The 26,938-nt window shown below is 52.2% G+C and overlaps 1 protein-coding gene across 3 annotated transcripts; it reads right to left on the reverse strand.

Annotated features, from left to right (window-relative positions):
- Positions 1–9,727: 9,727 nt before the first annotated feature.
- On the reverse strand, positions 9,728–25,946 carry PRELID3A (PRELI domain containing 3A). 3 transcript variants are annotated; one of them, XM_075993704.1, is made up of 8 exons: positions 25,665–25,946; positions 19,197–19,365; positions 18,420–18,509; positions 15,264–15,334; positions 15,052–15,154; positions 12,970–13,057; positions 11,057–11,332; positions 10,828–10,958 (listed from the first exon to the last, which is right to left on the reverse strand). In XM_075993704.1, the coding sequence occupies exons 1-6, from the start codon at positions 25,694–25,696 to the stop codon at positions 13,004–13,006; spliced, it is 519 nt and encodes a 172-aa protein (XP_075849819.1). In that variant the 5' UTR covers positions 25,697–25,946; the 3' UTR covers positions 10,828–10,958; positions 11,057–11,332; positions 12,970–13,003. The 3 variants fall into 3 exon arrangements, with proteins under 3 accessions (XP_020137872.2, XP_075849819.1, XP_020137876.1); XM_020282287.2 differs by having other exon boundaries at positions 12,946–13,057; XM_020282283.2 differs by lacking the exons at positions 11,057–11,332; positions 12,970–13,057 and having other exon boundaries at positions 9,728–10,958; positions 25,665–25,943.
- Between the last annotated feature and the right edge of the window lie 992 nt (positions 25,947–26,938).

Consider the following 26,938-nt stretch of genomic DNA (forward strand, 5'->3'; position numbering starts at 1 on the left):
TCCTTAAAAATTATGTTAAATCTGCTGTGCCTATGCTCTATAAATGAAACAACAAAGCCTGGATGACAGCACATCTTTTTACAACATGCTTTACTAAGAATTTTAAGCCCACTATTGAGACCTACTGTTTGGGGAAAAAAAGACTTCTTTCAAAATATTACTGCTCATTGACAATGTACCTGATCAACCAAGTCCATGGATCAAAGAGTAATTTGGGGCTGGGCGCAGTGGCTCACACCTGTAATCCTAGCACTCTGGGAGGCCAAGGCTGGTGGATCATTTGAGCTTAGGAGTTTGAGATCAGCCTGAGCAAGAGTGAGACCCCCATCTCTACTAAAAAAAAAATAGAAAGAAATTAGCTGGACAACTAAAAATACATAGAAAAAATTAGCCAGGCATGGTGGCGCATGCCTGTAGTCCCAGCTACTTGGGAGGCTGCGGCAGGAGGATCGCTTGAGCCAAGGAGTTTGAGGTTGCTGTGAGCTAGGCTGATGCCCCGGCACTTTAGCCCAGGCAACAGAGTGAGACTCTGTCTCAAAAAAAAAAAAGCAAAGCAAAGAAAAAGTAATTTTGACTTTCAAGTCTTATTTCAGAAATACATTTCCTAAGGCTGTAGATGTCATAGATAGTGATTCCTCTGGTGGATTTGGCCAAAGTAAATTAAAAACCTGGAAAGGATTCACCATCCTAGATGCCATTAAGAACTTTCATGATTTATGGGAAGAGGTCAAAATATCCACATTAACAGGAGTTTGGAAAAAGGTGATTCCAGTTCTCTTGGATGACTTTGAGGGGCTCAAGACTTAAATGGAGGAAGTCACTGCAGATGAGGTGGAAATAGCAAGAGAACTAGAATTACAAGCAGAGCCTGAAGATGGGACTGAACTGCTGCAATCTCATGGTCAAACTTGAATGGATTAGGAGTGGCTTCTTATGGATGAGCAAAGAAAGTGGTTTTTTGAAATAGAACATACTCCTGGTGAAGATGTTGGGAACATTGTTGAAATGACAACAAAAGATTTAGAATATTACATAATCTTAGTTGATAAAGCAGCGGCAGGGTTTGAGAGAACTGACTGCAATTTTGCAAGAAGTTCTACTGTGGGTAAAAATGCTATCAGACAGCATCGCATGCTACAGAGAAATCTTCTGTGAAAGGGAGAGTCAACTGATGCAGCAAGTTTCATTGTTGTCTTATTTAAATGAATGGCCACAGCCACTCCAACCTTCAGCAACACCACCCTGCTCAGTCAGCAGTCATCAACATCAAGAAAAGATCCTCTGCCAGCAAAAAGATTACAAGTTGGTGAAGGCTCAGATGATTGTTAGTATTTTTTAAGCAATGAAGTATTTTTAAATTAAAGTATGTACCCTTGGGTTTTTTAGACATAATACTATTGCACACCTAATGGACTAGTATGTGTGAGCTTTTATATGCACTGGAAAACCAAAAATTGTGTGACTTGCTTTATTGCAATATTTGAGGGGCTTTTTGGCAGTGATCTGGAAACAAACGTTCAATATCTCCAAGGTATACCTATATACAATTTGATGAGTTTGGGATAAAGCCTTTATATATACTTTCTAAATAGTATTCCCCCAGGGACATATTCCTAAAATGTGAACTGAGGAAAGTTCTTATGTTTTGATGTTAACTAAGGTAGAATGCATCACTGACCCTATAACTATCTTAAACATCACATCATACTGCATTTGATACTGATGCATTTATACAGGCTGTTCCTCAGTTGCCAGACTTTTTTTTCTTTCGTTTTTTGAGATAGAGTCTCGCTTTGTTGCCCAGGCTAGAGTGAGTGTCGTGGCGTCAGCCTAGCTACCAGCAACCTCAAACTCCTAGGTTCAAGCGATCCTCCTGCCTCAGCCTCCCGAGTAGCTGGGACTACAGGCATGCGCCACCATGCCCGGCCAATTTTTTCTATATATATTAGTTGGCCAATTAATTTCTTTCTATTTATAGTAGAGACGGGGTCTCGCTCTTGCTCAGGCTGGTTTCAAACTCCTGACTTCGAGCAATCCGCCCGCCTCGGCCCACCGGAGTGCTAGGATTACAGGTGTGAGCCACCGCGCCTGGCCGCAGACATTTTTTAGAAGCCCCTTCCACTGAAGTTTCTCTGGAATGTGTGTATGATAAGACTTCTGTGTATGTATGTCCAACTCATAATGCAAAAGTTTAGTGACATTCTAAGTCCAAGTCAATCCTTGACCTGTCCCTCCTGGGTTCCAGAGATACAGAAAACTTGGATAGCATACGTGGGAAATGGTTTGGTTAACCCTTATTTAGAGACTCAGTTCTGATGTCTCTGCAGAACATGTGGGTGTGCGCAACCACGCTCATGCACACACATTGATTATGCCAATAAAGCGTGTGGTTCTAAAGCGTGTGGGCCAAAGGCGCATACCCAGAAACGTCTCCCTTTGCCCACCCAGAAAAGTTTAAGAGCCAAGAGCCCACTTGATACAAAACTCTGCCTTCACTGATCAAATGTTCAGAAGCAGTTACCTGGAAGACCAAATTGGCACTCTTGTGGCTCATTTCATTAAAATATATATGATGTCGTATAGTCATTTAGAATAGAGCTTGCTGTGCAAACTGCGCCTCTGGCCCTGATGCTGGTGGACACATCGGAGCCTGTATGATGCGGTGGTGACAGTAAGCTGCAGGACTGACAGGACAGTGCTCTTGAAAAGTGGGACATCAGTAAGTTTATTGATGACCCCAGGGCTCGAGCTGAAGAAGCATCTGGATGTTTGGCACAAGTCAGTGTTCAGATTTCTTTCGGCACAAAGAGGGGGCTCTGCCTTGCGTGCAGCTAGCACGGCTACCCAGCCTTGAGCAAGGTGGCTGCCTTCAGCTTTGCCCTCTTCCGCACTTACTTCTTCTCCTGAGGGTTCCCTTCTGACCTGCCGTCAGCCCCAGGCCCTGTGGTTAGGGTGACAGCAGAGAACCGCACATCCAGGTTCTCCCAGGAGCAGCGGTTTTCGGAGAGTAGAGATGCCCGAGGTGAGAGGAGGATCTGAACATGAGGTTCCTGAGCAGACGCCGCGTGACCCACAGGGCAGCGTGTGGAGAAGGGAGGACAGCCAGTCTGCACGGGAGAACCTGAAGCATGCAGCTTCTGCAGTGTAGACTCTAGTTGGGTAAACAGAAAACGGAGAAGAACTTCTGTTTTTAGAGTGATGAAATGTCAATCTTAGACACCCCAAAGGGACGAGACACCCAAGAATTCAGCTTGTTCACCAACCAGGGGAACACAACTTGAGATGACCCCTAGGGCCATCCTGCCACCGTCGCTGGCTGGCTTCAGAAGTCGGGCTGTCAGCTTGAGCTTCATGCTCTGGTGTCACTGGCGACACCTCGGGCGCAGCAGTGGCCGAGGCCCCCCACGCAACAGCCACTGTGCCAAGTGGCATTCACCAGCAGAAGGCTTTTTCAGGACCCTTCGTCCTGATAACTGAAAAAAACTAGTCTGTAATTAGCAAAGTAGATTCTTTCTCAGCAACACGTGATTTTCAAGTATCAGATGGGTGACTGAACTGCCCCAGCCCGGCAGCAGAACAGCGTGTTACCCTGGGAGAGCACCTTAACATTTATTGACTTATGTCTTCAATTTTAGAGCACGGGTATTAGACTAGAAGGTCTGTAAGGTCACCTTTAACTAGGAACGAGATTCAAGATATTGAAACAACCAATACTGCTCAGGCGCCAACCAGGAAACACATTCAAAACCCGAGCTTACAGTAATCAGATATTGAGAAACACCTTCGTGTAATCCAAGCCACCCCTTCCCCTGAAGTGAGGTGTGAAGTGACTGATACTTCTAAGCATTATTTCTCTGTGTTGATGACAAACCTGATTATGAATATTACATGAAATCAAGAAAAAGAGAAAAATGTGTTGCATTTATTTGAAACTCCAATGCAAGGGTAAATTCAGTTTTACTAAATTGCTGGCAACAGCACGGCCCTGTCTCTAAAGAAAGAAAAAAAAGAAACAGAAAGAACCTAAGTCTACCTCTCAAAAAGAAAAACCTCAGAAAGATGAGTTGACTATATTAAAAATAGACACACATAAAACCCCTCACGCCGCAGTCTTGCAACATCCAGGCAAAGGCCTCGTCTGCCCCGGCAGTAGCAAGCGCCAGACATTTCTCTGTCCCCACAGAGCAATTCATACTTCCTATTGGAGATGTAAAGAGAAGCAGGTGACTAGTAGAGGTGACTACAGAGAGCAGGCTATTCTCATCTACTTGATGTGTGATTTTCCTTGACCAAGCAGCCGTAGCCCAGATGTCCCCTCCGTGTGTTAACGAGAGGGGACAGGTCTCTTTGAGAGGCTGGTCTCTTTGGCCTTCAGTGCTACAGACCCGATCACTGCCTGAACTCTTCTCAGCAGACTTGGTCTCTACAGTTGACTGTCAAGCTGGGAACGGGCTCCCCGCCCGACAGGCTGTGTGTCTCCAGGGCAAGGCAGAACCTACTCTCTGCTTCTCTGCAGAGCTCTGTCTTCGAATAGGTCACGTCCCTGTGGGCTCTCCCGACCCTAGAGTGTCGGGCAGAACAATGGGCATAACCCTGCCTCCCATGGACGACAAACTGACCTGCGACAGAGACCTTGGGGACTGTAGTAGAAGCTGCCACACAAATGCAAACGGTGTATTTGTCAGTACTCAGTGTGTACTCATTAATTCTTTACTACTTGCCTCTTTTGCAGTATGTTAAGTCTGACTAGTAATCATAAAAGTCTGATTACAAATGTTTATGCCAGTTGGGTTGAAATAAGAAATATTAAAGAAATATTAATATTTGAAAATATTTGAAAATAAAATATTCATATTCTTATGAAATAAGAAATATTAATATTTCAAATTTTTCATATGTAGGACAATTTGGCTGATAGGAAAATAAGGAAAAGTCTGAAAACAAGCTTTATAATATTCTGTGCTCAGCTTGTGACTATTACTATATAATTTAAAATTTTTGGCGGATTTTCAGTAGCTAATAGCTACCAGTTATCGAGCCCTTGCTATGTATCAAACACTATGCTAAGTGCCTGCAGCCTTTAACCACCTGGGCGCGGCGCTGCCGTGGACGGCGCGGCCGTCTGCGCGTGCGCGTGGAAACCTCCAGACCCTGAACGCTTGTCCTGCTTCACAGGCAGCTCTACCTGTCATGTAAATCAGAACAGGTAACATGTACATGTATGTTTTCATTATGTTATTTTTAAATGTTCACAATTTTATTTTGATAAATGAAAAAGTAGAAAAGTCACATCACGGCTGCGGGCTGCAGCCGACGCTGGGCTGTGCGCCTTCCTATGGCGGCTACAGTCGGCTACAGTCGCTGTGCGCTCATCTGTGGCTGTGGGCTGCAGTCGACACTGGGCTGTGCGCCTTCCTATGGCGGCTACAGTCGGCTACAGTCGCTGTGCGCTCATCTGTGGCTGTGGGCTACAGTCGACGCTGGGCTGTGCGCCTTCCTATGGCAGCTACAGTCGGCTGCAGTCGCTGTGCGCTCATCTGTGGCTGTGGGCTACAGTCGACGCTGGGCTGTGCGCCTTCCTATGGCGGCTACAGTCGGCTGCAGTCGCTGTGCGCGCTCATCTGTGGCTGTGGGCTGCAGTCGACACTGGGCTGTGCGCCTTCCTATGGCGGCTACAGTCGGCTACAGTCGCTGTGCGCTCATCTGTGGCTGTGGGCTACAGTCGACGCTGGGCTGTGCGCCTTCCTATGGCAGCTACAGTCGGCTGCAGTCGCTGTGCGCTCATCTGTGGCTGTGGGCTACAGTCGACGCTGGGCTGTGCGCCTTCCTATGGCGGCTACAGTCGGCTGCAGTCGCTGTGCGCGCTCATCTGTGGCTGTGGGCTGCAGTCGACACTGGGCTGTGCGCCTTCCTATGGCGGCTACAGTCGGCTGCAGTCGCTGTGCGCGCTCATCTGTGGCTGTGGGCTACAGTCGACGCTGGGCTGTGCGCCTTCCTATGGCGGCTACAGTCGGCTGCAGTCGCTGTGCGCGCTCATCTGTGGCTGTGGGCTGCTGGGCTGTGCGCCTTCCTATGGCGGCTACAGTCGGCTACAGTCGCTGTGCGCGCTCATCTGTGGCTGTGGGCTGCTGGGCTGTGCGCCTTCCTATGGTGGCTACAGTCGGCTACAGTCGCTGTGCGCGCTCATCTGTGGCTGCGGGCTGCAGTCGACACTGGGCTGTGCGCCTTCCTATGGCGGCTACAGTGGGCTACAGTCGCTGTGCGCTCATCTGTGGCTGTGGGCTACAGTCGACGCTGGGCTGTGCGCCTTCCTATGGCGGCTACAGTTGGCTGCAGTCGCTGTGCGCGCTCATCTGTGGCTGTGGGCTGCAGTCGACACTGGGCTGTGCGCCTTCCTATGGCGGCTACAGTCGGCTACAGTCGCTGTGCGCTCATCTGTGGCTGTGGGCTACAGTCGACGCTGGGCTGTGCGCCTTCCTATGGCGGCTACAGTTGGCTGCAGTCGCTGTGCGCGCTCATCTGTGGCTGTGGGCTGCAGTCGACACTGGGCTGTGCGCCTTCCTATGGCGGCTACAGTCGGCTACAGTCGCTGTGCGCTCATCTGTGGCTGTGGGCTACAGTCGACGCTGGGCTGTGCGCCTTCCTATGGCGGCTACAGTTGGCTACAGTCGCTGTGCGCGCTCATCTGTGGCTGCGGGCTGCAGTCGACACTGGTCCCGAAGTGCTTAATACTCAACTCTGGCATAGATGCTACTACTACCATCTTTCATCGGTGAAAAACTTGGGCATAATAAGGTTGTCATTTGCCCCAGGTCAAACCTGAGACCTAATTCTAGCACTGCTGCAGCCCCAGCTCTTTCTGGGGAACTGCTAGGATTACGAATTTGGTCCTTACGTCACCAATGCCCTGAATGCTCAGAACTATACCTACCAAGTAGAACAGCTTTGAATATCAACTGGCCAAATATGTGTGTGAACAGTACAAACAAAAGGTTGAAGGAGCTATAAATCTCCAGGAATCGATAGCAATCTGCGGTGCTGTGTGCTAGTGTCGGTCAAGGGCGGCTTCATGGAAGATTTTAAGTTGGGTTCTGAGGTGCCATCTGATGGTCACCTGCACCGGTCATTTGTACCATGCCTACGCCTTGGTGTTGACTTTTTTCAAAACAGAATGAGAAACCTTTCTTGCTTCTAATCGGGGAAGTTATAACGGATATTTTGGGGTACTGGCAAGTGGAACAGCATGCAAGGGAGACCAGTGAGAAGGCGACTGTGCAAGTCAGTAGAAGATGATGTATTGGTTACCTGTTGCTGTGTAACAGATCACTCCAAAACTCTGTGGCTTGCAATGATGAGCATTCATTGCCTCACAAGCTTCTGTGGCCAGGAATTCAGGAGGAGCCTCGGCTGGTGGCCGCGGCCGAGGCCTCTCACTGGCTGCAGCTTCTCGAAGGCTGCCCTGGGGCTGCAGCCGGGCTGAGAGGGCCCCTCGCGCTCTGCCTGCGTGCCGCTCCAGAGCTCCCAGCGTCCTCAGGGCAGGGCAGGGCAGACCAGCGGGGGCAAGCCGCACGTCCTACAGTGTGGCCTCTGGAGTCCCCAGATCACGCGCCAGGACCCCACAGTGCAGGAAGTAGCACTGATCAGAAACACAGAAGGGAAAGCAGCGGGACAGAAGGGAACAAGCTCAGCTTTATTTACGCGGCTGAGATGCAGTGGTGCCTGTAAGGAAGGGGCCTGGAAACCGAGAGTGAGTAGCTGAGGCTCGGGCCTCGGCCCCCTCAGTCCCCTTCTGCAGCGAGGGGCCTCGCAGCCCTTTGAAAGGCGGAGGCGCCCTCCCCCACAGGCTGCAGCCTGCCAGCCCCGCCCTGCGCAAGCGCCCCGCCTGCACGCCGAGCACAGGACGTGGTGAGCCGTCAAGGCCAGAAATCCAAATCGGCACTGAGCTCCGCCTGCTCGCTGATTTCTTACAAGGTGATGGTTTTATAGTTGAGAGTTAGCTCCTACTAGTGACTAAAAAGCTTTAAAAATTAACAATGCCCTCTAAAATCATATAACTTCCCCAAACCATTCATATGGTCAGTGAAGAGATCAAGTGTGCGCAGAGGACACGAAGCCTCAGCACCCGCAGGCAGGGTGGCGGCCTCCCAGGGCGTTGTCCCAGGGCCGCGTCCCAGGGCGGCCTCCCAGGGCGTTGTCCCAGGGCCGCGTCCCAGGGCGGCGCTTCCGGGCCAGCGAGGCCTGGAGTCCGCAGAGCCGGCCGCCCGGGGCCTGGGCTGCAAACAGCCTCCGCCGGACAGCAGCGTCCTCTCCCTGAAAGCCGAGGCCGGCCAAGGGCCCGACCGCACAGGGAACGTGCTGCAGCGCCACTCCCTCCAGCTCGGGATCTCGGACTCTGGGGAAGGGATTAACTCTGAGGAGATTAACTTCCTGTTCAGTAAAAGAAGACTCTCTTCCCATCTTAAAAGAAAAAGAGGTGACACCTAGGCAAATGCGCAGGCTGTGGGACAGCGGACGAGAACGGGCTGTCTGGGGCAGGGGCCGGCCGGCCTGCGGCGGGCTCCGAACCCTCTCGACCCCGCTGGGAACAGCGCCGAGCACCGCGCAGGGTCACGCGACGCGCAGGGACACCCGACCCAGAGGATGGGTCCTCTGGGCTCCCATCCTAGAACTTCTGCCCCGGAGCGTCTCCGGACTCGGGCCTCCTCGAGGCTTCTCTTTGGAGCATCAAAGGCTGCGAAACAATACTCTGTCATTAAAGTTGAACTTCAGACTTTTCTTAAATTAGAAAGCAAGGTTAAACCGCTTCCCTGATTTTTTTTTTTTTTTTTTTGAGACAGAGTCTTGCTTTGTTGCCCAGGCTAGAGTGAGTGCCGTGGTGTCAGCCTAGCTCACAACAACCTCCAACTCCTGGGCTCCAGTGATCCTTCTGCCTCAGCCTCCCGAGTAGCTGGGACTACAGGCATGCGCCACTATGCCCGGCTAATTTTTTATATATATATCAGTTGGCCAATTAATTTCTTTCTATTTATAGTAGAGACGGGGTCTCGCTCTTGCTCAGGCTGGTTTCGAACTCCTGACCTTGAGCAATCCACCCGCCTCGGCCTCCCAAGAGCTAGGATTACAGGCGTGAGCCACCGCGCCCGGCCTGCTTCCCTGATACTTTATCACACATTTCCTTCTGTGCTGATGGCGACTCCAAGCACAAAGGGCTGCGTAAATAAATACTGAATCCATCGCACTCAAACCAGAAGCTATGATGCCAGACGACTTCACACTAAACAAATACTGAAAAAGTTGCTACTTCCTTAATGACTGACCACCTCAAAAAGAAAATGTTTAGGCCGGGCGCGGTGGCTCACGCCTGTGATCCTAGCACTCTGGGAGGCCGAGGTGGGCGGACTGCTCGAGGTGAGGAGTTCAAAACCAGCCTGAGCAAGAGCGAGACCCCGTCTCTACTATAAATAGAAAGAAGTTAATTGGCCAACTAATATATATAGAAAAAATTAGCCGGGCATGGTGGCGCATGCCTATAGTCCCAGCTGCTTGGGAGGCTGAGGCAGGAGGATCGCCTGAGCCCAGGAGTTTGAGGTTGCTGTGAGCTAGGCTGACACCACAGCACTCACTCTAGCCTGGGCAACAAAGCAAGACTCTGCCTCAAAAAAAAAAAAATTGTTTATTTATAACAGAAAGCATAGAAGAATAAAACCCCCACTGCACGCAGGGGCTTATTTTTCCCTACTCAAGTCACCAAAGGTTTGAAGTAGCTTGTGACTGACACTGACAACAGTCCTCCAAACCCAGGGTACCTCTGTGTGCCCTCACCATTGTAGAGGATCACAGGAAGCTACCCCTCCTGCCACCCTTCATAAACCTCATTTTCAAAATTGCAAATATCCTAGTTGCCTTCTAGGAACTACCTATGTGACAAGTGTCAGACAATTACCTCTGCCAAGTTACAGAGCTACCTTGAAAGAAGAGGAACAGAGGTTGCCACCGGAGAAAGTGCCGCAGACGGCATCCGGGGAGATGGTGCCGTGCCCAAGCAGGGCAGCCGTGGGCGCCGCCCCAGGCCACCGCCGTGCAAGGCCCAGCAGAGTGGGCAAGTCCAGCCAGCGGCCCCAAGGAGCCCTCATTGCCTTCGGGAATCAGACTTAGGTGCCATCCAGCTAATCCTCGAGAGGGGCTTTTCCAGATAACGTTGCTTAAAGGTAGAAAAAAGGCAGAATGCAGTATACACAGTATGATCCTATCCGTGTTTAATAAAAGAAGGAAAAGAAAAAAAGCCACACATATACTGTCACGTGCACAGAAAATGTAAGAGAAACTTTGTAAAAAGTAAAGTGGGCTGGGGGAGGGGAGGCTTTATCCTTCCACAGACACCTGCTCTTTTAACCATAAAGATAGGTTGCTTTTAGATTTCAAAGAAACTAATGTTGTTTTAAACAACTTTGATTTACAGATGGTGGGAAATAGACCTTTGCCTTTGTCCCTGAGATGCCCACAAAACAGGAGCACAATCTTCAGAAGCAAGGGGGCGTCTGCAGCCCCACCCCAGCAGGCTGGACAGCAGGGGCCGGCCAGCAGCGCAGGGAGGGCGGACACTCCAACCTGGGCCCAAATGCCCCCGTGGGAGGCGTCTCCAGGGCAGGGCAGGCTGCAGGGGGCTCTTTCTAGAAAGGGCACTTGGACCCTGGTCTCTCCCACTCCCTCCTCAGAAGCCTGAGGAGTCTCCTCAGGAGAAGCTGACCAGCTGTTCTAGAGAAGATATTTGGGGGCTGCCCCAAGCCCCCCACAGTGAGCCAGCAGGTGGAGCCCCCGGCGAAGCAGTTCCTTTCCGGTCAGTGTGAGCAGTGGAGTCGGGACGTAGAGGCACAAGGGGCAGAGGCCACTTCCCTTCTGGTTCCCTCCTGCAGAGGGAGGCGGCACAGGCACCGGGGCCTCAGGGGAAGGCTGGTGATCTGAAAAGCAAGAAGGGACTTAGCAAGACCCCGAGGGCTGGCAGAAAACAGCCGAGAACCCTGCCCAGAAGGACAGGCGAGGGCCAAGGGCAATCCACCTGGAAACGGCCTGGCAGCTGGACGGGCGGGCTCCGCAGCCCAGCTCCCTCTGCTGCCCCGCCGGGATGGGTGTCCCCAGGGGGCTGTGACCACACCAGCGAGTCCAGCAGATTCCTCCCCTCCCAGGCGGCCGCCACCACTGCAACGCTTGCTCCTCTCTTCTCTTTGCACACTCTTTCTTTTGTCTTTGCCTTTTATTTCCTTCCTTTTTCTTCCTGTCTTTCTCCTTTTACTTTCTTTCTTCTTTCGTCCTATTGATGTTTTTGGTGAGGTATCTGATTAAATATGGAGGCAGTTTAGCTCTGGTGCATGAGGAAGCAGAACCCGAGGGGCCCATGACTCGCTTCAGGTGACAGTGGCACACACCAGCCACACACGTGTGCCCACTCAGAGGACACTGGTGATAGCATCACACACCAGCCACACACGTGTGCCCACTCACACAGAGGACGCCGGTGACAGCGTCACACACCAGCCACACACGTGTGCCCACACACATAGAGGACACCAGTGACAGTGTCACACACCAGCCACACGTGTGCCCACACACATAGAGGACACCAGTGACAGTGTCACACACCAGCCACACACGTGTGCCCAAACACACAGATGCCGGTGACAGCGCCACACACGTGTGCCCACACAGAGGACACCAGTGACAGTGTCACACACCAGCCACACACGTGTGCCCAAACACAGATGCCAGTGACAGCGCCACACACGTGTGCCCACACACATAGAGGACACCAGTGACAGCGTCACACACCAGCCACACACGTGTGCCCACACAGAGGACGCCGGTGACAGCGTCACACACCAGCCACACACGTGTGGCCACACACGTGTGCCCACACACATAGAGGACACCAGTGACAGCTTCACACACCAGCCACACACGTGTGCCCACTCACACAGAGGACGCTGGCGGCCAAGCTCCACGTGTGAGGCCAGGGTGAGGCCAGGAGGGAGAGGCGTCATGGCAGACCATGACCTTGGAGTCAAGGTGAAGGTCTCTAGCAAAGCTCAGCTTCAGTGACTTGGGCAAAATCAGCAATCAGTTCTTAAGGACACTTCGAGCCACACGGCGCGTGCTGCCCGAGGGGCCTGCGAGCACGCACGCTGGGGACAGGCGACAGGCGCCGGCCGTGGGGAGAGGCCGGGGCAGACAGCACAGCGGCTGGGCCGGGACCAGGCGCTCTGGCAGAGTGGGGCCTGAGCAAAGGGAAGCAGGACTCGCTCCCTCTCCTGAGCGTGAGGCGTGAAGATGTGCGCCACCCGCCGAGTGCGGGCCGGGTCTGGCGGTCCAGCCACTGGAGGCCGAGGAAGCCACGGAATGTTTGGGAAGTGCAAGGAAATGCCAGAAGCAGCTTTTGCCACTAAAAGGAAGTGGCTGGTGGTGGCCACAGGGCTGAGCACTGGCTTGTAGCAAGTGAAGAGATGGGCACAAAATGTTCTTCATAGGAACATGTTCGAATTTTGCCCAAAGTGAAACATTCTCCCCATCAGCGCAGCCTTTGACACACTCTGCACCAGCCGGGGAACTACCCATGCGCAGGCGACAAGGAGTGCGTGTGCCGCTGAGTCCTGAGGGCAGCGTGCCAGCGCGGCTCGTCAGACAGCGCGACCGCAGGTCGGGGCTCCCCCGCAAAGAGACCCCGCCGGGACGCGGGAACGGGGGAAAGAGCACGGCCCTGGTGGCGCGGCCTCACCACGGACAGCACGAGGAGCACCGCGCCGGAGACCGACGGGCGGCCACGCACGCCACGCACGCCACGCACGCCACGCACGCCACGCACGCCACGCACGCCACGCACGCCACGCACGCCACGCACGCCACGCACGCCACGCACGCCACGCACGCGGTTAACAAAAGCTGACAGTTCTATACCAGGATCATGAGCTCTGTAGTTACCACTGCTTGCCGCAGGGCGCAGGTGCGGCCCTCGTTAGCTCACAGCGCTTTCCGAATTCTCAATTATCCACTCAATAGCAGCCCAGCCCTGCAAAACACAGAGATGCCAGCGCGCTGTGACACTGCGCCGCCCCCGCAGGCAGCGCCTACGAGCCTGCGGGTGAAGCTGCACGGGGCGCCGCAGCGGCCACGGGACACAGCGGGGGCCTTCCTCAGCAGCCTTTCGCCAGCAGGCAGCTGCTCGCCTCAGGGACGAAGCGGTGTGGACAGCGCTTCCCTTCTCTACTGTGGTGGCGCCTGCTCCAGTTGCTCCAGCATGTCCTCGCCCAGGAGAGGCCGCGAGGGCCTCCCTAACCGCCCCGCATCCCAATGCCAGGACCACCAGATGCAGGCTGAGAAGGCCAAGAGGACTCCCCCAGCCCCCGCACCTGCCCCGGGCTGCTGGCCGGCCCGGCGATTCCCTCCTGACCACCTCGGCAGGAGCCAGGCTGTGGCCGGCAGCCACAGATGAACATAGCCACGTTAGCCGACAGCGTGCTATGACTTTTCTAAGTTTTCATTTATCAAAATAAAATTGTGAACATTTAAAAATAACGTAATGAAAACCTGTATGTCTATGTTCCCTATTCGGATTTACATGACAAGTAAAGCTGCCTGTGAAGTAAAGCAAGTGTTCAGTGCTTTGAAGCTTTCCTCACCACACAAGAGCAAGAGGACTCACCGTCAGTGCACAGCGCACACTACGTGTGGACTGAGCGGCTGTGGGCCAGGTGTCGCGGCCGGTGAGCCTGCCACCGAAGTGGTTAAGCCCACAACACGACAACCCCTAGTAAAGCGCACATGGGAAAGCCAATTTGGCCTCACTGATTTTCTTCTCAAAGAAGTAGTTTACGATGGTTTTGGCCTCACTGAGTATTCCCTTCCTCCTACAAGATATTCTTTCTTTCTGTAAACATTTAGGGCTCCTGCCCCAAGCGAAGTTCTGGAAACACAAGATGAGTACAATGCTGTCTCCACCCATGGGGACTCCACTACAGACAAGCTCTGCCAGTTAGGGCTTTCCCCTTCCTCCCCTGAAACCTAAGATGCTGCCTGTATTTCTCAAATCTGCATTCTTCTACAAAATCCAGGTAGAATGGCTCTTTTATCAGTGACTAGACTAAATGCAGCCATACGTGGTTTTCCACTCATTAGAGACTTAGGCATGGAAGGGCACTGGGAGGGGAGGTACAGCCTCAGGCATCACCCCACTTATCCCAAAAATATTCACTTCTAGACCCAAAAAGAAGTAGGGGAGAGTCAGGGAGGAGCACTGACGAGGGGAGGACACATGCCTGTGAAGTGAACCAAGGTGAAAGCAAAGGCTCTATTCTAGTCAGTGACATCACCTTGAATTTAAGGAACATTATCCTTCCAAACATCCAAGCTCTTTCCATCAACTCTGCCGGAGGGGAGGGAAGTCTGGACTTCTTGAACAACCTGTGCCTCCACCCCAGGGACCCAGGCACAAAAGAGGAGCCCTGGACAGCCTCCTGGGGTCCACCCTTTCTCCTCTCACCTCCCCAAAGCTTATTCCCAAATCCTGCCAGAGGCAAGATGCACAGATGGCAGCTGACTCCAGGGAAGCCTCACAGCTGGCAAGATTCAGCCAAAGTCATTTAATGCCTATTAAATACGAAACTACCAAAAGTCCCAAATATCCTGCCTGACAGTGTTAACGTATATTATCTTTCTGATGTTGGGGTCTGTTTGCTTTGGTAAATGAGCCGATGATACTTGGGCTCTTTGAAGTGGTAGTTGCCTTGGCTGGATTTACAGTCCACGTTTACCTCACACTTTCCCTACTAAAAAGAGTAACCCCATGGCTTCCTTGGCTTCCACAGACACAATTCCCTTCAGACCAGGCCAGCCTTTCCCTAACACTGGTTTTGAATGTAACTGTGGGAAACACTGTGGCATTATAAGCTCAGCACAGATGTAGACTCCCAACACTCAGCAGCATTTATGGGACTAAAAATATCACCCTCCTAATCTGACACTTAACTAGAGCACACACAGGGCCCCTGGGACCGAAGTAAGTACCTTCTTTGCATTGGATGATATTGTGTTGGCCATTAAACTTTCCAAATAGTTGCCAAGGCTAATCCCCTTTATGGTGATGATAGCTTCTTGTGTGAGCACAGTCCTGCAGAAGAGCAAGAAGTAAAGGGGATAACCAGTGCCATGAGAGGGAGACTCTGCCCCACCCTCACCCGTGGCATGCAACGTGTCAATCCCAGGATGAGATGACTCACATTTCTGGGTTCTCTGGATGAGGTGTGTACACCAACCTCTCATTAACTGACACCAAATTTGTGAGTGTAATCTTTAAAAAAAGAAACAATAGTTCTTTTTAGGTTCTATTTCTCCCGTCTTTCTTCCCAAACCATCTGCCCATACTCTTCCATCACCAAATTCGTGCTTATTGGAGCCAGAACAGAAGAACTTTTAGGCACAGGAGGTATTACCACATTAATCCTAGGGAAACCACAGCTTAGCTGCTCCTTCTAGCAATTGTCATCTGCCCTCTCTTCACATCCGACCCCATACCTGAGCAGAGGTCTGGCCTTCAAAGTACCTTCAAACTGCCCAATCCATCAACAACTGTAGAAAAGGACAAAACAGTCCTCAGTGTCCAGGCAGGTGAGCAGAAAGCTCTTCCCCAACCTGCCAGAGCCTGGAGCACTGTCTCCTGGGACTGGATGGGACAGAACCCTGAATCTACACAAAGTCTATAAAGGTAGAGGTCTTGTCTCCCCCAGTACCACTTCCTGTAACCAGATGAACTCCCCATTTACATTTATATTTACTATTAAAACCTACTTAAAAACTGGAGCTCCAGAACAACATTGTCCAACAGAGTTTTCTGTGACAATAGCAATGTCCTATATCTGTGCTGTCTAATGTGGTGAACACAAACACATACAGCTAATGAACACCTGAAATGTGGCTCCTGTGACTGAGGAATGGAATTTTTATTTTATTTAGTCCTAATTAATTTGAATTTAAATAGCCACATGTGGCTGGTGGCTGCCACACCAGACAATGGAGCTCTAAAATTGTATAATTGTTAACCCAATCTACCCTCTTCTCAAAGAGCCAGTTCCAAAAAAAAATTTTTTTTTAATTTTAAGTAGTCAAAAGCAAGCTAGCCTTTCAGCAGTGGTAAATGTTTATGTTTTACTCATGTAATAATCTCTCCCCAAAAGCCTCCCTGGTCTGACAGTCCCGATGGAAGTCATTAGCAGGGAATCTCTCCTTCTTCCTATTGAGCACAGAGTTAGCAAAGGAGTCTCATAATATACAGTTATTATATTATATAGAAATATTTAATAATACCTATTAACAATTATACTCTGATTAGCTGTTGTAATCTTATGTGCAATATTTTTTATGCTAATCACTGTTAATGAAGGGAAATGAGGTTTTGAAAATACAATCTTATGAGGTTTAGTCTTTCTTTTTTTATGCAAGAAATGTAATCCTTGGAAAAGGTAAATAACACCCCCAAAGTCATCCAACCATCAGGTGATCATTGCACACACCTGTCCTCCTCCAAACCCTGCTTCCTTTCCACTAGACCTCACTGCAGCATAATCTGTCCCTTTTGGCTGGCAACTGAGCCTTCTGAAAGGATTGGTGGAATTTCCCAAGAAGGACTTTCTAGGCAGAGAGAACAGAATCCCTAAATTGTCAGGAATGGCAAAAGGGGACTGGCCAGTGTGGACCCTGATAGGCTCCTATGACTTTATATAGCAGGACTGCCTGGGACAAGGGGCCCAAGCAGAACAGGGGCTGATGGCAAAGGTCCAGTTGGTATGCAAAGAGTTTGGCTTCATCCTACAAGTGGTTCAGAACCTCATCTCTCAGCCCACAGGGACTCACTCCGATTCCTCCTCTGGAAGGTGTTCCCAGATGGGCAAAGGGTAGAGCCACAGCACAGCACAGAGGCAAGAGAGAGGTTCCCACACCTCCTTGCAAGTCCCATGCTCCTGAGATGTCCTTTGGGTTGGGGTGAGTAACCTCAAGGCCCAGGTGGCTGTCTTGTTTCCAACACTGGGCTGCACAGAAGATGCTGAGAGGATGGGCGACTTCCCTGGTGCTACTCAGCACTGTCCCCACTCCGGGCCCTGCCTGCCCCTGGGCCCGGGTCACCCCCTCCCTCACCACAGCAACCCCCACCCCCACATTCTCAAATTCAACCTGGACACTCCCCAGTCTACCATGCAGGGCACCCTGCAGAGACTTCATACTCAAGATGTCCAAAACCAGACTTCCTCTCTCTTCTCAGACCTGAGCCCCATGACAGCACCACAGTCCCACTCAGTGCCCAAACCAGATGGCAGAGTCACACCTTAACTGACCCTCCCATTCCCTTACTCCCTATGTCCCGCCCCGGCACCCTCCTGCCACCTCTCACCTGGACTACTGCCACCTGGACTGCTGGTCTCCCTGGCTTAAGTCCCAACACCCCCTGCCCTCGTTCCACAAAGCTGCCAGGGTGACTACCCTTCCTAGCACACAACCCAAAGACATCACCTTCCTGCAACAAACTCTCAATGGCTCCCTATTACTGCACAAAAGACTTCCAGCTCCTCTACCTTCCATAGTCTTGTCCCTGCCCTTTTGGCCTCATCTCTCCCACGTCATCTCCCCTGGCAGTCTCCAATGCCATCTGTGCACAGCTCTCTGCCTGGAAAACCCCCGCGAGCCTTTAGGTCCCCACCTCCTGGTCAATGCCTCTATGAAGCTCTCACGAGGTCGCTTCAGGGACTCCTGCCCTCTGGGTTGTTTGTATGTCCACTCCTAGGATGAGAAGGCTGGCAACGGCAGGAACATCTCTTAAGTTAAAAGATCCTTGCATTCCCTTCCCCTAGCACAATGCTGGGCACCTGGCAAGCACCTGATACCACCAGTGGACCAATAAATGAGCCCTGACTCAAACCGGCACCATGGCTCATGGGACAGAGAAGGTGCACCCTCGGGGGCAGGAGGAAGGAGAACTCTGAGATGGGCACTGTGGGACGATTCTGCCCACCACAGCCCATTTCCACATTTGCTGAAAATAAGCAATATTTCATGGTGCAAATCATTGTCCTAGCCCCTCTCCCCAACACCTCCTCTGAATTTGCATAAGGGATTCTTGGGGGGCTGGTCACTTTCTGTTGCTTGATCTGCCTGCTGGTTGCGAGGTGTGCTCACTTTGTGACAATTCATCATGTGCATTTTTCTATACATTTATTGTACTTGAATAAAAACACAAAATACTACTAAACAAATTCAGCCTTTCTATTAAAAATAAGCAATCATTCAGACCGAAGGTGGGCAGGAAATAAAATTAAACGAAGGCATAATGCACCATTACCAACAAGAAGTACTAAGCACCTTTCTCGTTTCAGACCATCGCTTACATTGGTGGAACTAAGTTCCATTTTCTTTTCCACTGGATCCACGACAGAACGTTCTTGGATGTATGTCAAAGTCCTGCTGGTTCCCAAAATCTAAAAAACAAAGCAAAATTAGCATAGTGGTGTGTTAAAAATTCCATTTCATATCATGAAACACCGAACATCTCTTTGGCTCATTAATCCACTTATTCTACACACGCTATGGCCGGGCCAGCAGAAGAGACAGAGCCCTGTCATCGGTGCGCGTCCGCGCCAGGGGCCGGACACGGGGCAGACAGACGCAGCGACCGAAGGCCAGACCCGAAGTAAGCCAGGTGAGGCTGGGAGCAGGGGAGAGCTACTTGGACCGGGGTGCGGCCCAGGCGTGGGGGCCGCGTCCCTCGGGCCGCGCCGCTCCACCCGGAGGGCCGCGGGTGGTCTGGACAGGGCGGCCGTCTTGGATCTGCGTCTTCCGCGCGCTCCCCGCTGGCCCTGGGGAAGCTGCGAGCCACTCCTCACGTCCAGCGATCCTGCCGCCTGGCGTGAGCCGCGCGCCTGGGGAGGCTGCTGCAGCCGGGCGGCGGCCCTGCAGCTCCTGCCGAGCCTGACCCGCACCCGCCGGCGGCTGGGACGCGGGCCTCTCGGGACGCCGCCAGCCCAGCGGAGGAGGCCGCCGCGGGCGCGCGGGGGCGGGGGCGCGCGGGGACGGGCGCGCGGGGGACGGGGGCGCGCGGGGCGGGCGCGCGGGGGACGGGGGCGCGCGGGGGCGGGCGCGCGGGGGCGGGCGCGCGCGGGGCTCACCGCCGTCGCGAGCGCGGGCAGCCCCCACTCGGTGCTGAGCAGGCGCAGGCTGTGCAGCCGGCCGCGGCCGTCCACGCGGCGCTCCAGCACGTCCACGCCCACCACGCTCGGGTTCATCGGGTTCGGGTACTTCCGCATGGCCGCCTGCGCCACCGCGTCCCACGGGTGTCTGGGGAGACACAAGCGCCGCGCGAGCGGGGTGTTTCCGTGTCCACCCGCGCCGTCCCCCCGTCCCGCTGGGCAAGGCGTCCTCCACTCCCACGCGGGGCCTTGCCTCTCCCGGCCCTGCCTCCTCCGGCCCGGCCTCTCCCAGTCCAGAAAGAGGCAGAGCCCTTTCGTGCGGGGCTTCGGGCGGTGGCAGTTCTGTCCTCGCAGCATGTCCCCACCGCCATTCTGTCCACAGGGAATGCGCAGCGGGGAGCCTGCAGGGAACGAAGGCTGGACTGCCACTTCCAGCCGGGCTCCTGGCCCTACTTGGCCACCTCCACCTGGCAGCTGGACAATACCTTCATAGAACAACACACCTGCCTTAGAAGGCACAATTCTCCCCGCGTCCCCTCCAGCCTGGAACGATGGTGACGCCCAGGACAGTGATGGCCTGAGTGTGGCCAGCACCAGGTGCACCTGTGATGCAGGCTCCCAACCCTGCAAGTCCCTTGAGGATGCCACCCTCCATCCGTGGCCCTGAGCTCTTGTGCTGAGGAGAACGAGTAGCTTTCCCTGTTCTACTTCCTGCCATCAGAGAGGCCCCCAGCGGCCCACTGCTTTCCAGGGCATCTGATGGGAGGTGAGTGAGGGGCCACCACCGGTGTCCAGCACGGACCTGCCCCAGACCGCTGAGGAGTCACTAATTGTCCTAATCTGTGCTTCCTTCAGGATGTGCTCTCCACTAGCAAGCCTACGAGCCTCTTGCAAAGATAAATATATCTCAGCTTATCCTAGTTTGAGATAAACTTGAATTAAGTTTATCTCAAACAATATTTATTTTATATAAAATCTTGCATCTTTCTGGTTGATGATTTAAACTAAATGCAACCTGCTTACAATATGCATATGATAAATACTTCCACCACTTATAGCAGGATGACTGCACAATACAGACATCTACAGACAACAGAGGAAAAGGACAAATGTAATAAGAACATCTTTAAAATGACAAGGTCTTAACTCATGGTAAAATTTAAAAAAGAAAAGAACGAGTAAAATGACCAGGTCTAAGCACAGCAAATCAATGGCACACACCTTGGTTCAAGAAAATAGCTTGACATCCATCCAACTAGCAAAAATGGAAAGATCTGACGATATCAAGTATTGGAAAGAGTCTGGGCAGTAGGAAGACGCGAAGTGCTGGCGGACACGCGAACTGGCACCGGCACTTGGGAGAGCACTTTGCCTACAGAAGCCGAAAATGGACATCCCACCACTAGCCAGGGCTCTCAGCTGCCCAGTTTAGGTGCACCAGGAATTTGCTGAAGCGAATTTTCAGGAGCGGAGAATTGCCTACCCATGAGCTAGTGGCCCCCACCCAGGCAGCTGAGAGCCTCTGGTGGAGTCTGAATCCTGAGAGCGGGAGGCCCCTGCAGCCCCCCACCTTGGGGTAGCAGCCTGCACACGCCTGCAGTGTGAGGGTGCGTGCTGGTGCCCACGCTGCCAGGGTGCTGGGAAGACAAAGGAGGTCTGGGATTTGCCTACAGTAACCCAGTGAAGGGAGCAGTGGACTGGGGGCGGGGGACAGAGGAAACCCAGCTGAGACTGGCTGCCAGGTAACTGGAGACCTGGGCAGTGGTGCCCACGTTTCTGTATTCTAGTCTCTCCACATTTGCATACTTCTGAAATGTCCATAGTAAAAAGATGTAGGCAGCTACAAAGAAGACAAAGAGCAAGCTACTCCCACCACCAAGCGACTTCAGGCTTCTTAGTGTGGGGGCCACATACCCTGGAGGCTCCTGGGTGCTTTCAGGAGGTGTGTGAGGCTAAAACTGTCATGGTGCTTCTCAGATATGACTGGCCATTTTTGCAGCAAGGACACTTGCTCTGACGCTGTGAAAGCAGTGGAGGAAAGTGCTGCTGTCCTCCCTGCACCAGGGCAGGCTCCAAGCCGCACGTGAGCCGTCACCACGGAGCGCTCGAGAAGCAAGAAGAACTGATGAAATGGTAAAGTAATTAATTTTTTTTTGAGACAGTCTCACTCTGTTGCCCTGGCTAGAGTGCCGTGGCATCAGCCTACCTCACAGCAATCTCAAAGTCCTGGGCTCAAGCGATCCTCCTGCCTCAGCCTCCCGAGTAGCTGGGACTACAGGCATGCGCCACCATGCCCGGCTAATTTTTTCTATATATGTTTTTAGTTGGCCAATTAATTTCTTTCTATTTTTAGTCGAGATGGGGTCTTGCTCTTGCTCAGGCTGGTTTCGAACTCCTGACCTTGAGCGATCCACCTGCCTTGGCCTCCCAAGGTGCTAGGATTATAGGTGTGAGCCACTGTGCCCGGCCAAAGTAATTAATTTTTATTACAGCTGGACCCTTGAGTATTCTTCTCTTAGATATTCTGTGCCAGAGAACAGGAAGTGCAAAAGAAGCGATTCTGCTGCTGAGGACCAAGTACTGGCTGCCCTGGGGCACCACCTGCCTCTTGTACTTGAAAGAAAAAGGAACAAACCTTGCTAATGAAGACTGGGGGATCTGGCAGACATTTTCTCAAAAATTAACAAGTTGAGCCTGTTGATTCAAGGAAAGCAACTGACAGCATTTGCTGCCAAAGAAAAATGTTTAGCTTTCAAATGAAAACTGTAATTTTAGAAAACTTGTACCTGCTACCATGAGCTGGATGACTGACCTAAACTGTAAACTCCATGGAGGCACATACTCCAAAGGACACTACTCATGCATGGGTTAAAGACACTCAAGTGCATGACAGGCCAATGGGAGTTTTAATGTAAGAGCTTATTACTGTGCTCACTATGGTTTCAGACTTTATATCGCAACTTGTTGCGCAGACTTTATATCGTTAACACTTGTTTTGTCGTCACAGTAGCAAAGAATGGACTCAATGACTTTAAAAGACTATGAAAATACTAACTCTTACCTTTTCCAACTACCTATCTGTGTGAGGCTGGGGTTTATCCATACACTTCAGCCAGAACAATACATTGCAAAACACTGAATGCAGAAGTAGACAGGAATATCAAGCCATCCGCGTTAAGACAGACAGTGTGGACATTAGCAAAAACAAAAAACAGCTGTCAGTGTATTATTGTTAATTCCAATCAATTAATATTTTTTAATTTCCCAATTTTAATTTCTAATATGGCAAATATTGATAGATATAACTCACATAAACAAAAACTGTTTGGGGGTCCCCAATATTTTCTAAGAGTGTAAGAAGGTCTTGAGGCTAAAGAGCTTGAGATCTGCAGCCTTAGTGGGCCCTCGATTAAGTGGACCAGAAACATACACTGGGCTGGCCACTGCAGTAAGATCTGTAAGAAGGGGAAAACTTAATGCGCTTCATAAGAGAAAGGACAAATGGTAGCATATTCATATAGCTATTATAATCCATCTAGATCTATGTCTATTTATGTAGCTATCTACAGATACAAATCTCATCATGGACAGATCTCAAAAACATACTGTTGAGAAGAAAAACTGCCAAAAGATTTGTACGAGATGCCATTGATTTCTATTTTCAGAAAAACAAATAATATTACATGAAATATGAACACACACACACACACACACATAAATGCAGTCTGTGACACAGACCTGCAGAAGAATACCTCGAAATTCATCCCCTCAGCTGCCGGTGGGGAAGAGTGTGCCCTTCAACTCTTACCTGTAACATTCAATTTCCCTTCCCTGCTCTTGGCTAGGACGCAAGCCTGCTTCAGCCCCCCCGCCCCAAAGCCCTTACTGCCCTGCAGTGGACACCACCAGACCTTTCCTGGCAGTTACAGGAATCAAAGGTGTGGACAGCCTCAAATCCTGCAGGAAATCTGCTTGTGACAGACTCTGTTATTGAAGATTTTGTCACAGGTCTGCCTGAAACTTCAGTCGATGCTGGGAGGAAGAAATTTATAAGCCCTGTTCATTTTTAAATGCCCATTTCTATATTTTGGCCCTATATTTTTAATTACTATTTAAATTATTTAAAACCCTGACTAAGTTTCACACATATTAACTCGGCTGGGTTCCCTGGGCTCCCTGCTTCTGCAGCAGTGTTTACACTGCACCTCGCTATGCCGGATCTGCGGGCCTCCGGAGTTTCTTCTGGATATGGGCACAGGAAGAAAACTGGATAAGATCAGAAGTGTTTGTGCCTAATTTATCTTGCCTTTCTTTTTATTTACTTTATTTTATGTTTTAGAGCCAGGTCTTACTCTGTTGCCCAGGCTGAAGTACAGTGGCCGGATCAGAGCTCACTGCAGCCTCACACTCCTGGGCTGAAGTGATCTTCCTGCCTCAGCCTCCCAAGTAGCTGGGACTGCAGGCATGCCATTACACCCGGATGATTTTTTTGTTTTGTTTTGTAGAGACAAGGTCTTGCTGTGTTGCCCAAGGCTGATCTAGAACTCTTGGCTTCAAAAGATCCTCTCTCTCAGTCTCCCAAAGTGCTGGGATTACAGGCATGAGACACTGTGCCCAGCCAATTTCTTGCCTTTCAAGAGTAAATTTATTAATTTCCAATCAAATATTCACCTGACAGTACAACATCCAAAAGTACAGAAAAAAAAAGAGAAAGTTCTATAATCTTCAAAAGAAAAAAAAAATGAGTGACTTCAATGGACTAAGCAAAGGAAAAACAAAATAGGCTCAGCTGGAAAGCCAGGCTTCCAATTTTCCACACTTCCTGTACTGTCAAATGGATGCTATACCGCGGCACAACAGCATGTCCCTCACAACCTGTCCAGCCAGAGGCCAGGGACATCGTCCTCAGCCAGCCACATGCCACGTTCGTCAAGCTTCGTTCCAGCCCTTTGCTTTAAGTTCGAAAATCAATGACAGGAGATGAGCACCCAGCCTACAGCAGCTCAGGGATGACTGAGATTCCTCTGGTGGAGAACTGCCCTCATTTTGAAAGGGCATCTAGTCTCCATGTGACCGTCCTCAATCCTACTGAGCACCACTAGATACAACTGTGAAAGGGGGATGGAAGCACTGACACATGCTACCACATGGGTAGACCTCAAGAAAATTATGCTAAATGACACAAAACAGTGCGCGTATGATCACATTTCTATGCACTGTCCAGACAAGGCAAAGCTATAGAACCAGAAAGCAGATTAGAGGTTGCCTGGGACTGGGGTGGGGACCCGGACTGATGGCCAGGGCACATGGCCGATCTCTGCAGGATGATAGAAGTGTTCTAAGAATGAACTACAGTGACAGCTGCACAATTTACTAGAAATTTAAATTTCTGTAAATTTACTAAAACTTACTAGATTGTACACTTAAAATGGATGAATTTTACAGCATATAAAATATGCTTCAATAAAGCTTAAAAAATAAATGGCAGTTGGCAGCTGTAAAAATTTTCAACTGGCAATTCATTTATGCATGTCCAGCGCCATTTCACAAGCCCCTGGGGCAGACTCCAGCCTTCCAAGAGGAAACTGAGCCCCAACGCCAGGACGCTGCGGAAGGTGATGGCTTGCCTTCCCTTGGCATCCAGGTGGCGCAGATGATGCCCTACCTGGTCTCCCAAGGAACCTCACTTGAGAAAAGCTGCAGGCTGTCCAAAATATTTAGATCCCATCAAGTCTAAGGATTTCATGAAAAATAATTTTGGAGGTTTTGAAACCCGCTTGATAAATTTTTATTACAATTTTACATTTCAAACAGGATGACAATTGTGTTCATGGCAGTATTTATTTTATTTTTCCAAAAACGAAAGGCCTTTCTAAGTGGGGTCAGTGAAAATCTTTGTTCCTTTAAAAAATATATTAAAGAGTGACTTCAGCGGTGCAGACGACTGATCTAAGGGAAGACTGCATTTCGGTCAGGAGCGCACTTTTAAGCAGCTGGCGCTTTGCAGGCTGTCGGAGACCTCTCCACGCCCGCCAGCGCACCCAGACCCGAGACCCCCGCGCCCCTTCCCGCTCAGCTTCCTCCCGACCCTCCATAAGACACCCGCACGTGTGCGACCACCCCAGCGGGGACCCAGCCGGCTCCGCAGGCCTCCCACAGCCGGCCCCCCAGAGGAGGGAGGCCCCCACCCCGCACCCCTCGCGGGCCTCCGCCCCGCCCCGCCGCCCCCATGCCCCCATCCCCGCCCCGCCGCCCTGCCGCACCCCCTGCCGGCATCCCGTGGCGGGCCCCGCACCCGCCCCGCACCCCTCGCGGGCCCCGCCGCCCCGCCCCCCCCCAGAGCGGACTGCGGGGCCGCTCCGGGATGCCGAGACGCGCCGGGGTCCTGCCGTTTCCAGGCCGCCCCCGCCGGCGCGGACCCCACCGCGGCCCGCAGCCCGGCCTCACCCGAACACGTGCTGAGAGCTCCAGGTCCTCATCCCGCCGCCCGACCGGCTGCGCGCTGCGGGGTGCGGGGCGGGGCGCTCCTGGGCGCCGCCCACGCGCACGTGACTGGCCGGCTGCGGCGGCTAAAAATAGGGACGCGGGACGCGGGGTGCGGGATGCTGCGCCCAGCGGCCCTGGCAGCGCGGGCGGAGCGGGGGCCGCTGCGGGCCGGGCCGCGCTAATTCTCCCCAAGCCCTTTGCCACCACCCAGTCTCCCCTGTCGGGGACTGCGATGAAAGGCAAACCTGCCACCCCCAAAGGAACCTCCCCGCGGGCGACAGCAGAGGGCGAGGCGCCAGGCGCGAAGGCGCGCGGAGGCGGCCGCGCGGGCTGGCGTGCGCAGTGCCGGCCGGAGCGCCGCGCTTCCGTCTCCGGGCGGCAGGCGGCGCTGCAGCGGGACGCGGGCGCTCCGGGCCAGCGGCCGGGGACGTGCTCCCAGGTCCTTGGGAAGACACTGCCCAGGTGCAAAGCCCGAAAGAAGTGCTTAGCTTTTAAAAACATTACCTATATCTCAAAAAGACGGAGAAAGAATTTGCGATTACAATTTTCTAAAGCAAATTCTCTTAAGAAAAGGACAGCACCAGGGAAAATCAGTTTTTTTCTTTTAAGGTTTGTATTTACCCTGCAAGCTCGAGTGCGAAGAAGCGAGTTGCTGGTGCGGAGAGCAGGACTACCGGTGCGGGATGAGAAGGCGGAGGGCGCGGCCTCTGCGGGTCGTGAGCCCCGCGAGCCTGGCTGCGCCCGCTCCCGCGCGGACCTGCGCCTCGCCACGAGCTCGCAGCGCCGGCTCTCCGGTGTCATGCAGGAGCAAACAGGTGCCAGGAGGTTCGAAGCTTTCTTCTCGTGATCCCAGCTGAGCTGAGAAGCAGGAGTTCGAGACCCCTTCCTGTTGCGCTGCAGTGACCCGCAGTTGTGACTGGCCCGTGTGGACGCTTCTCGTGTGCCCAGCACTGAGCCAGGTACTGTATTTATTGTAAAGACATAGAGCTGACACTTGCTCCAGGTCACACGACGAGGAGGTCGGTGGGCCTGAATCCACGGCCACTTCTGTCTGCCTCCAACGCCTGGTACTGCCATTTATCGTGCCCTGGGAGCAGGCACAGCTCCAGCAGTGGAACACTCCTTCACCCGGCCCGGCTTCCGGCTGGGCACCGCGAGTAGTACTCCCGACCCGCTGCTCTGCCGTGGGGATTAAGCGAGATCAGCGTGGAGACGTCGCTGTTTACTGATATCTT

This window comes from Microcebus murinus, chromosome 17 (assembly GCF_040939455.1).
Source record: "Microcebus murinus isolate Inina chromosome 17, M.murinus_Inina_mat1.0, whole genome shotgun sequence".
In the NCBI taxonomy this organism is placed as follows: domain Eukaryota; kingdom Metazoa; phylum Chordata; class Mammalia; order Primates; family Cheirogaleidae; genus Microcebus; species Microcebus murinus.